Genomic DNA, 12,029 nt, shown 5'->3' on the forward strand with positions numbered 1-12,029 from the left:
AGGACATAATTGGCAGAATTTAACTATGGATGAAAACCCTGCAGGATAGCTTCTCACCCATCTATCAGTCAGTGGCTTCTCAGCACTCAGCAGGACAAAGAACTGATTTCTTCCCTTAAAAGAACATTCTTTCCCCTTTCTTAAGGAATTTCTTTCTACTTAGTTTAGGTATTTGGTAGACTTGTGCTTCAGCTACTTGGATCTGCTTAGGATTAGCTCTGTTTCTACTTAGAAGCTAACAAGCACTGGCCTAATACTAATGTTTCCTTTTAGAAGCACCTCTATATGGACTTGTCTCAGGACCAGGTGAACTCCTGTGTCTTCAGGACCAGGTGAAATCCTATGGCAAGATAAAGGGCTCCGTTTGGTATGTTAAAAGTTTAACCTCCAGGCTGGTGAAGCTGTTTGGTTGCTAAGAGCTAAGGAAGACCAACATATATCCAAACAGCAGAGATGGGACTAGGGAACATCAAATCTTGCTAAAATCTGTTAGAGCTGCCTTTTCCACCATTCACTTTGCATCTCTTAAAGTTGCAGTAATGCTCTAGGCAAGATGGAGTGGGAAGATACAAAAGGTTATACAGCCAGACAGAAAGTATTAAAATGTCAAGAAATGACAACTGCATGGAGAAGGAATTGGCCACATGGCCTGTAAGAAGGAAAGAATTAACTTAGGAATATTTGTTGTTAAGTGATGCAGGAAACCAAAACCAAACAGATCCCACCATGTGACACAGCCACTAACTGTCACTGTAAGCTTGGATGGATTTTCATGAAGGAAGTGGGATGAGAGGGAGTACAGTTTGTGCTGGAGATAGTGGTCTTAGATCGGTCATGCAAAGCTGTGAGATCATAATCCAGAGGCATTAGAATATTTCCAAGAAATAAAAGTAATTTAGAAATATAGTAGAAAAATACAAGAATAAAAAACAGCTTAGAGAAAAAGATGGACAACTAGAGACTTTTATACCCTGATAATTAAAACCCACCAGGGAATCCACCTCTTTGGTTAAAAGGCCTATTGCTTGTATGTGCCACGTGAGGCCTCCTGTTTGAGAGGGCTGGAGATGGGCAGGAATGGGCACCCATCCTGTAAGCTGCGTTTGGTTCATGGGACCTTCTTTCATCTCGGCGTGGTTTTTCGGACTGAAGAACACTGTGGAATGTAACGTTGTGCTCGTATTGTTCCTTCATCTGTTGTATCTTTTGTCGAGGAACATGATGAGTATTTCTTCTGTAGAGTCGACATTAACAGAAGATACAAGTATTTAGCTGCCTGTGTTAGAAGTTATCTGAAGCTTGCTACAGTTCCCAACATGTTCAGGATAATGGTTCACATCCCCACTGATCTGTTTCTGGCCCTATTTTCCCAAACTGTTGTATTCTTCCACATACTTCTTGAAAATATTATGTCACAACTGAAAAAGGTAACCCAAGTATTTTTGTGGGTAGCCAGGACACATGAAGTTAGACAAATGCTTTGAAATGAGAGTGCCATGTAGAAAACCCTCTGTATTATATAATGCATATATATATATATATATATATATATATATATATATAGTGTGTGTATAGTTTTGCTGAAGTTTAGTGTTAATGGCTTCATAGCCTCAGGGTGAGCTTTTGTACATCTGGAGAAATGCAGGCAAGGGCTGTAAATAGCCCAGGCACTGACTTAAAATCACCATGTATAGAGGTTAAAATAATGTTGTTGCTTTGTCTGAGCACAGCTGGTTTAAAATCATACCTGATGTGGTTCAGGCTCCAGGGTAAATGACATGTTTGAGAGGGAGGGGAGCTCAAACATGCAGGGCTTCCTGGATAGACCAGAAACAGCTGCATTCTCTCAACACATAAGTAACAATTGTTTTTTCCAAAGACCACTCCAAATTTCTGTGAATTTGCAAACTCAGAATATCTTTAGTTTTGCCATTTAACTCTATAAGGCACAATTTGTAATTGAGGCCCTGCAGCAGACAGTGCCCTCACCCGTGCCACCTGCGCCCAGTAACCAGCACAAACTGTATTGCTGGTGAGGATGCAATGTGGGACCACAGCAGAAGCAACCATCAGGTGTCCCTGAATCATCTGCCAAAGAGCTGCTCCAGACAGAATATTTGGATTAGCATTGCAGTGCTGCTGTAAAAAGCCAACTTGCTTCATATGATTAATAAAGTACAAGCTACCAAGTAGCTCAACCTATAATAAGTGATTAGTAGTAAAATCTGCCTCTGCAGCAATGCCCTCCAAATGCTCCCAGCTGGTGCTGGTGAAGCAGGAGCTGACACTTGCAGTTGAATGCTAAGGCAGGCTAAGTGCCCTCACCTGCCTTCAGCCCCAAGCCATCCGCTGCTGCCTGCAGTATCCTGCCTTACCCTGAAGCCACAAGCACTGTGCAGGGCCACCACCCTCTGCCATGTGTCACACACAAAAAGGTGCAGCACTGTTTTTAACTTCAGTTCCTAGCTGGTATAAAACGAGTAAATCGGTTGAGATTAAATACCTGTGCCCTGTTTTCTTGCAGTAATAAGTTACCATGTGTTAGCTACTGGATCTAGTAGATGGGAGTGCACTATTCATTCACTGTAATACACTTTACATCAGGTTGGTTAAAGGCTAGGAAATTAGCCTGCGTGGATTTTTTTCTCAGTGATGTAACCATTAACCCTGCAGCCACTAGCAAAACATACTTAGAGCCGTATTTGGCTCCCTCTGTATCCTACCACATCACACAGCACTGGTACATTCATTGTATCCCTTCTGTGTGTGCATGTTAAGATCTTTATAAAGATCCTCTGGAGCTCCATTTATTGCCCACACTTGAGCACCACACACAATGGTGTTACAGCAAGACCATGTTTGTTATGGTTAGATTTTTTAAGAACAAAAGCCTGAGTATTGTCTGTAGTGCTTGGACATCTTTTTGTGCCCAGAGAGAGAGAGAGAATGCTGCTCAAAATACAGAATGAAAATTAGGGTTCCTGCCCCAGGAAGCTTGCAGTATAAATACACGCTTCAGGGGGGTTGCTTTTTCTACTGCCTGGCTCACTTCGCGGTCAGGCTTTTTCAGGGCTGAGTTCACTACAGGCCAGGTACTGAGTAATAAATGTTTTCCACAACAACCGTTCTGTTGTCATTTGCTAGGTTACTTTTTAGCGTATATGAAGAGGAAGAGGGCTGACATTTCTCAGATCACAAATAAAACGAGAAGCTGTCTGCTGTATCAAAGAGATGTACCTTGTCAGTTCTTGAACATTGAACTTCCAGGGTGTATCTGGTTCTTGGAATACAACTTCATATCTGTTTTCACGTGCCTAAAGAAGGACACAGAAGTGTTAGATGCATGGCTGCCAAGCTCAGGAATAGCCAATCTTCTAGACCCCCAGAGATTTTATCTAAGAGATATACCATATGTATCAGGAGCCAGAAACAGGAAGATAACCATGACGCCCACCAAGGTGCTGCTCTGAGGCCCAGTTAGTTTGTTTTCTTACAATCAAAGAGTTTGGGTCTCCCAGGAAAACTTGCCTTAGCCTTGCCCCAGTCCCTGTCCCCCACAGCAATAGCATCCTAGCACTTGAACACTTTGGAAGCCGCCACCAATGGTTCAAGAGCTGCAGGTTGGCCATGCAGCCTGGAGCTTCTAGAGTGTGAGGTCAGCATCTATCAGATGTGCTATTTCCAGCCACTCAGTCTACAGGCTTCAGGTTTTTCCAAGGCAGAGCAACATAGTATGTTGCTTTATATTTATGTACGCACACACAAATGTACATATATGTATTTAATACAGGGTTTGATTGCTTTTGTCTTGATTTGTTGGAAAGGTGTCAGGGAAATCTGTTCATCTTTTTATACTTTGCCTTTTTATACTGTTTACCTTTTTATACTGTGCTCTTGTGTGCTTCTGAGTCACACCCACAAGCACTCATAACTGCTGCTGGGGTGACATGCCCCGGCTCTCCAGCACCGCTAGAAATCCCTGCCTCTTTTGTGCTCCCATTACAAGCAACACTTACACACAAATTTCTTAACTGACAAGACCATAACCCAAGAATAGAAGTGAGAGCAGACAGGCCACAATATAAAACTGCACTAAAATATTGCCATCTTTGCCAGAACTCCCGACAAGAGATACTAATGCATCTTCAGAAGCTCTTTATGGTGTACTTTTTGCAAGTCATGAACTAAAATTGTAAGTCATATCTTGCTATATTTGTCAACAGATAGATAGGTTGGGAACTGTTTAATTCATGTCACTGCTGAGGAAGGAGATGACATCCTGATTACCAAGAAGAGGGAAAGTTCAAAAGACTGTCAATCTTTTCAAGTAACTTTGCCTTCACTGAGCTATATAACGGGTTAGATAAGACAGCTACACTGGCACTTCTTCCCCTACTTCATCACAATATCAATCCTTAACTATAATCAGAGAACTAAGGGAAAATGGAAATAATTGTTCTTAGCCACGTTAAGAACCATTTCAGTCAGACCACCTCACAAATGTGAGCATATAAAAGCAATAAATCAGAGCTTTCCCTACCATTATCACATACGGCTTCATTTCCCAAGCATGGATGTTGGTATTATCAATAATAACCGGGCTTTTCCCATTCTTCATTGCTTTGCGTGCTGTAAAGTAACACATTAAGTAAAGCTAAAATGTATTAAGTAACAGGCTGAGCCAGGTCTCACTACCACAGCATCCTTTCTTTGCCCACCACTAGCACCCTTGTTTCCCTACCATTTGGTGCAGCTGCCACCCAAATGGGAGCAGTGGTTGTGCCCCACAGGTGCTCTCCTAGAGGAGGTGCTGCAGCCACTGGCTCTGCTCAGTGGTACAAGCTGAAGCTCTCATAAAACATACTTAGCAGTATCATAGCACTGTGTTTAAAATTGCTAAAAATGTCTGTCATTTGCTGAAGATCCCTGCTACAAGATCTGAAAGTATGTTTCCCATTGCTAGAAATGAGTTCAGAGCACAGCCTCAAAAGCACATTACATTTTTCTTACTGAAGTAGAGACCTGAGTTGTTTCATTCTCAAATTTATAATTAGGTTTGCAAGTTTTCCTCCTGGCTATCACTAGTTGCCCCACTGCAACACCCCCTTCCAAGTCAGGACAGACATCTAAGAAGTTACAGCCCCACGGCTGTGGGGCATACAACTGTAATGAGCTGCTGCTGGGCTGGTTATCTGCAGGCCAGCATCTGGTACCTAATAGTCACTGGTTTACTTATTAAAATAACATCTATCAATCACCAACAATTTTATCATTTATAAGCCAGAAGTGTATTTTCCTAATCAGTACCCAGGAACTGCAGTATGACACCACTTCCAGATATTTTATTTTGGGGACTAACTTTAAAGACAGACTGAAAAGCAAAACTGTTCTCTAAAACCCCTGGCTTGAGTTCAGTCACCTCTCTTTTGGTTCCATTTGTGTGCATCCTCTAGGAAGTCAGGCTCAAACACGTATACACCATTTTCAATGAAGAAGTCATCAGTACTAAGAACTACAGCACCAGGATAGTCACGTTTCAGTTGTCTGAAACAAAAAAAAACAAGATGAAAGAAGGATTAGTATAGGCTAACGCACAGGTTTCACAAAGCCCATCATTAACTCACACTTTATGAATGCTCTGCAGATAGTGATTCATTTGTAAAATCCCAGGATCTGGGATTAAAGGATCTGACAGTAATGTCATCGGTATGTGGACACACAGAAGGAAAAGAATGGAGCTTAAAGGTGTGGTCCTGATTTCTTTAATTCAGCAATCTACACCAGACTCACAACTTCAGTCCCATCGTATATTCAGCTTTCTTTCTGAGTTAGAATCATAGAATCATAGAATAGTTAGGGTTGGAAAGGACCTTAAGATCATCTAGTTCCCACCCCCCTGCCATGGGCAGGGACACCTCACGTTAAACCATGTCACCCAAGGCTCTGTCCAACCTGGCCTTGAACACCCCCAGGGATGGAGCATTCAGAAGTTATCTGAGAAGGTATGATTGTAAACACAAAAAACCCCAAACCAAACCTGCTAATCCCATGGAAGTTGATCTCAAAAGACCATTTGACAATAAGAGTTTTGCTGTAGAGAGATTTCTGAAGATTACTAGGAGGAATGATTCGTCATTTAGTTAGGTGGTCTATATCGCCACTGCTCTGGCTGGCTGGGATTTTTGAGTTTAGTTTGGAGGTTTTGGTTTGTTTTTTTTTTTTTGCAACAAAGCACATAATACTTTTTTTTTTTTTTTTAATTTGCAAACACGTACCTGAGTGATTAGCCAATATTTATTAGTATTTGTTGCAACTTCATGGGTTTTTTCTGCTTTTCACTTGCCTCTGTTTTACTTAATCCTCCTTTTGTAGAGTTGAGTAGTTTTTATTTATTTTCAGCATTTAAGCAGGTTTTATAAACAAGTCTGAGCTGTCTGGATTGGCAGCCCAAAAAAACAATAGCAGGGCAACCCCTCTTCACACCATTGTGCATCCCGCAGCGATGCTTGTTCAGCCTGGGATACCCATGGAGGGCAGATGTGTGTCCTGCTGTAAGCTGACCAGCTGCCTCATGGACTGTGACTGGCTTTAGGAGGTGGAAGTGCTGGCTCATGTGCTGGTTTAAATAAGAAGCATTCCTCTGCCAGTCCTTAGAGGGCATAAGGAAAGACCTTAGTGCAAAACTGTGTCCCCATTTTTGTGTAACCCAGATCTGTGTCCAGATTCTTCAGTGAAAAAAAACAGCAGTGTTATAGGATGAAATCAGGGAGATTTTATCTGCATAAAACCAGGGAGAGCCCACAGCATAATCTCACTACTCGCTGTCTTCCTAAGGCTCAAAACATCTCTGGAAAAGAAAGTAAGGTCAGCTGAGGAACCCTGTGGCTTTCAGACATGAATGCTGCTGCCCTGCTATCTCACACCACACCTCCAGTCCTGGGACTCATTTCAGCTTCCCTGATAAACTTCTTCTTTTCCATCCCCATAAGCTGCAAAACAACTATTTCTCAAAGTCTTATCTAATTGAGCAACAGCAAGAGAAAAGGTGCCGCTAGGTTATCAGTGAAAAACAGACACAAACAGAAAAAGCTTAATTCCAGCCCTGCCCCAACCCTTTACTTGCAAATTTTACCCTAATCTGCCTGCCAGCAGCAACTCTCCACTAGGATTGCACTTCACATTTAGCCAAACAAAGGTCAGCTGCTGACTTTGTTCCGCCTCCACTGTAACTTCTACCATCTGCTGAGTAATTAATACCATTCTGTGTTAGCAACCACAAGGCTCACGGCTGTTGGGACTGGGTTGTAGCTGCTGTTACCTATCATTTAGCACCCACATATTATCTTCAAGCTCCAAAGGGAGTTTTTACTCACATAATCACTGCTGGGCAACCAGATCTAACAAAAGTCACACTGCAAAAAGTTAGCAAAGAGTCAAATTATTTTGCTTTATTTTTGGTCCTGGGCAAACAATCCTTGTAATGAAAAGCATGGGAGCACCTAATGCACACCTGGTTATTCCCATGCTGATGAACGGAGCGGTTCAGCTCTCACTACAATTCAGCACCTCACCTTTCCCTCTGCTCTACCCACCTGCATCACAGCCTCTTCTCTAAAAACTTGGCTGTGCTAAAATACGTGTCGGCCCTTTAGCTACCAACAGGCATGTAGAATTGTACACATTAATAAAAGATCTCAAGGTTGGGTTTTTTTCTTGCTCAGTGTTTCCTTTAAAAATGTTCTTGACCGGTGCCATTTTAAACAATTATGTTCTTAGCGTACACCTTAATGAATTTTTAACACGTATATATGCAGGGTCGCATGAGGACTTTGCTATTAACCACTAAGCAATCTAAATAGTACATGATTATCTATAAACTCAGTCTACTGTCCTCATATCACTGGTAATTAAAGTAGATAAAACTTGTGCTTCAAAGGAGATAAAATAGGACACAAAATGTGCTAACAGCTATGAATTACTGTCACATTTGCTATATTCATACCAAACAAACTCCTACTAACAGCAACTAAGAAAACATTAAGTGGGAAAAAGGTGTTTCACCTTCTGCTTATTTTGCTGGTTTTCACTTTTAGCTTTCTAAAACACCCAAACTAACACTGACCACTTTCTCTAATCACCTATTGCCTGTGAAGGTTTTTCTGTCCCTTATACTTACTCATACTATGTTCCGTCAGAAATAAGTTTTCTATGACCTACACAGGCCCACAACGGGGTTGAGAAGAAGGGGTTTACATAATCATATCAGACTTCTAATCCCTGTATGCAATAAATAAACCTTTATTTTAGCAAAATATACCCCAGCTGTGCAAAATGGGAGGATTTGTGCCCAGTGTTATCAATTATTACATTGTGAGCAGCACTGTAAAAAGAAAATTACCCAGTGCTGTTAGATCCCTAAAGCGTAAAGCATACTGAGGAGGAAAAGCAAAATGAAATCTCTTTGCAAGACCAAAGGGTATATATGAGCTGTGTTTGCATTTCTTAAAAAAAGCCATTGAACTCAAAGGGCTGTGCTGCAATAAGCAGGACCTGTCAAAGGTTCAGTATTAATTTGCCTACTTGGGACATTTAATTGCACAGCGTCACAGCTCTCTACCTTGTAGTAAATACAAAGTAGGATATGCTCTGTATCTTGCTAAAGAGAAGTTTGCTGCTGTTTTGGAAAATACAAAGGATAAGGGAAGATGGAGAGTCCCTTTTACAAGTAGTTGCATGGAAAATATGAGGGGTAATAGACACAAGTTACTCCTGGGGAGATTCTGACTGGACACAAGAGGAAAAAATTTCACAGTGAGCACAATCAGCCATTGGAATAATCTCCATTGGGAAGTGGTGGGTCCCCCAGCATTGGACACTTCTAAGATTCAGCTGGACAGGGTGCTGGGACATCTAGCCTAGGCCATGCTTTGCCTTAAAAAGTTGGACCAAATGATCCTTGAGGTCCCTTCTAAGCTGGTGTTCTATGATTCTATACTGCTGCGTTTCTGTTTGACCAAAGCAGCACTGTAACAGCTGCTTCAGTGAGTAGAGTCTCCTCTATTATTCAGCTACAATCTGTTCCCATGCTTTATACCATTTTAAAGTCCCTTTTTTCTAAAGAGCATCTTCAGTGCTTTCAAACCATCATTTCAGATGTTAACTATATGCGTAGACAAAAAGCAAATATTCAGGATTTCAATTAGCTGGATGCGTTAGAGTACTTGGGAGAAGTCTCCATGATCACTAGTAATGTTATTGGAGAGAAAAAAAAACCCATAACAGTATTCCATAGGCTGTCAAGTTTTTCCATCAGAAAATGTGAAAATTAATTGATTTCTGATTTGAGCCAGGTATGCAGATTGGAAGGAACATTTGCAGTGCTCAGAAGGCAACAGGATGGCTAGATCTCTGAGCCAGTAAAATTCTCAGTCTATTTCCAATGTAACTGAGATCAAAATACGTAGGTACTGAGATCACATGCAACCACTTCCTGTGGTCACTTTTCCCAATGTAAAGCATTTCTGTGACATTTGAAAGCCTTTAGTTTCAGCAGAAAATGAGATCTGGAGCACATGCCCAGCACTAGCACTGAAACACTGTTGTGTTTCAACAACAGCGTGGTGAGGACTTTGCCCTGCTCTGCCAACAGCTCTGTTGGCAAAGCACCCACATACCTGGGTGTCTCACCTACAGTGGGTAGAGAAGTGGACGTACTTTGCATGGGATCAGGCTGCAAGTCACATTTGGTAAATACATTCAGGATTGTGTAATCACCTGTTAGTGTTTACATTGTGTTGCCTGGTGCTGCAGAGCTGAAGTCACAGAATCACAGAATCATAGAATCATCTGGGTTGGAAGGCACCTTAAAGCTCATCCAGTTCCACCCCCCTGCTGTGGGCAGAGACACCTTCCTCCAAAGCCCCTTTCCAACCTGGCCCTGAACACTGTCAGGGATGGGGCAACTTCTCTAGACAACCTTTTTGCTTACTTCTGCAAATAAATAATCACCTTCCTCCTCCTCCAGGAGGATCTTGCCCTGAGCTTTGCTGCAGTAGTTTTCTGCAGACATCACGTTGCTCAGCACGTTCTGTTCACCAACACCAAATGGTACGCAACGTGGGAATAGCACATCTCAGAATTTTGGTAGCACAGTCCTTCCATAATGTGGGCAGAGTTAATGGAGAGGTAAGAAATACCATTTTTAATGCTGCCCTTTGATCTGTGGACTGCTGAGCAGCTGAATGCAATGATATCATTGACAGGGGTAGAAACAGAGTAAGTTCCTCAAACGCTCATTTTGCAAGGAGTCTAAAACAATACTTACAACTGGTTTGTAAATCTGTCATTAATAAGTAATTTTGTCTTGTAACCAAAAAGCACATAGGTGAGTCAGTTATTTGCACTGCCTGAGAATATGGCCTCAAACCATTATGCTCTGCACTAAGAGAAGACCCAGCCCCTTCTGAAGAAGGATTTACACAACCTCTTTCGGGAGAACACATTTGGGTGCCAGTAAAAACACTGCATTTTGCTGTTCATTAAAGAACTTGGTCTTGCCCAAGTCCCGTGAGGCAGAAAGCACAGTGTGAGAGGAAGGACTGTACTGACAATAGGAAACTGTACATTAACCCAGTATTTCACACACCTTCCACAGCAGAGCCCTTCCTTTGGCAGCCCATGATCCCAGGATGTGTTTCTCACCCAAGCAGAGGAAGAAGACAGCGAGTGTTCCTCTTTTGATGGAGAGTGGGTGAGTGGCACCAGAAGCCGTGAGGTACTGAACTGTGAGGTCTTGTGATACCAGATTGTGGCTATGCTGCATCATGTTCATTGCGGTGCCCTCTCCCAGCACTCCCCTCCGGGGTTTTCCACCTATTTTTAGTCAGTCTTGGAGCTGTTGGGGAGTGGACTGGTCTGCCCACTTTATACACCCTATAGGTCTGACCAGGAATGCTGGACACCATGAAAACACAAGTCAGAGTTGTCAGTTTTCAGTCAGAGAGGAAGTGCTTTACTGTGTGATTAACCACGTACAAATCCAAGACAAAACAAAACCAAGCAAACAAACAAAACCCACCACTAACAAAAAGGGACTAGTCTGGCACTTCTTAGAGAAGAAACAGCTGCCTGGAGTGGGTGATTAGTCCATCTTAATATAAACATCCCTTCTGGTACTGCCCACTCCGAGCAACATTCACAGTTCCACAGGCAGCGCTTCCCCAAAGCAGTTACAGGCAGCTGGAGCAGTAAAGGCTCTGAGCGGTTCCCGGAGCAGAGGAGGTTTCCAAACGGCTGCGCTTACTCGTCGGGGGTCCTGCAAGGCTCCCACCTCCCCCTGAGCCAGAACCAGCTCTGAACCGGTGCCTCACCCGCCTTCGCGTGGTTTACGACGGTGTCTCCTGCTCGGGGGACCCCGCGGTGCCGCTCCCGGCACACGGACCCCGCGTGGGGGCCGCCGGGGGCCGAGCCGCCATCGGAGGAGGAGAAAGACGAAGGGCTGCGGAGCCACCGCCTTACCTGGCCAAGGTGCTCTTCCCGGAGCCCGGCAGCCCGCGCAGCAGCACCAGCCGCCCGGCGAACCGTCCCCGCCGGGGCTGCAGGCTGAGCCGCCCCAGGGCCTGCAGCAGCCGCTCATCCATCGTCGGCCCCGGCAGAGAGCGGGGCAGGAGCAGCCGGGCCCGGCCCGGCCCGGCCCGCAGCAGCGGGGAGGAGGAGGAAGCCCGGGCAGCCGCTCCGGAGCCTGGCCCCGGGGATCATTCCCCCGGCTCCCCGCCGCGGCTTGTGTCGTCCACTGACAGGGTGGTAGGGGAAACCCGTGCTCCTCGGTGGAGGGAGACCTGGGATCCGTCCCAAGCTCCCGAGACCTTCCCCCGTGAAAACGAAAGCTGTCTGAAGGAGAAGTATACAGGAAAGAAAGGACATTGGCTGCTCATGCCGCAAAACCGTGCAGTTATGGCACTGGCCTTCTACCCGGAACGTTAGCCCAAGAGACCATCTTTCATAACTTAAAAATCAAGATTAACTCCCAA

General features: G+C 43.9%; 1 protein-coding gene across 1 annotated transcript; it reads right to left on the minus strand.

Annotated features, from left to right (window-relative positions):
• Positions 1-710: 710 nt before the first annotated feature.
• On the minus strand, positions 711-11,852 carry N4BP2L1 (NEDD4 binding protein 2 like 1). The gene is given in 6 exon segments (XM_057410417.1): positions 711-1,039; positions 1,042-1,234; positions 3,238-3,314; positions 4,541-4,629; positions 5,420-5,544; positions 11,518-11,852. Coding segments are annotated over 6 exon segments (627 nt in total). The 5' UTR covers positions 11,640-11,852; the 3' UTR covers positions 711-1,018.
• Positions 11,853-12,029: the final 177 nt, after the last annotated feature.

This window comes from Pezoporus wallicus, unplaced genomic scaffold, assembly GCF_028554395.1.
Source record: "Pezoporus wallicus isolate ANWC-B61680 ecotype Strahan unplaced genomic scaffold, APGP_CSIRO_Pwel_v1 contig_1876, whole genome shotgun sequence".
Lineage (NCBI taxonomy): Eukaryota > Metazoa > Chordata > Aves > Psittaciformes > Psittacidae > Pezoporus > Pezoporus wallicus.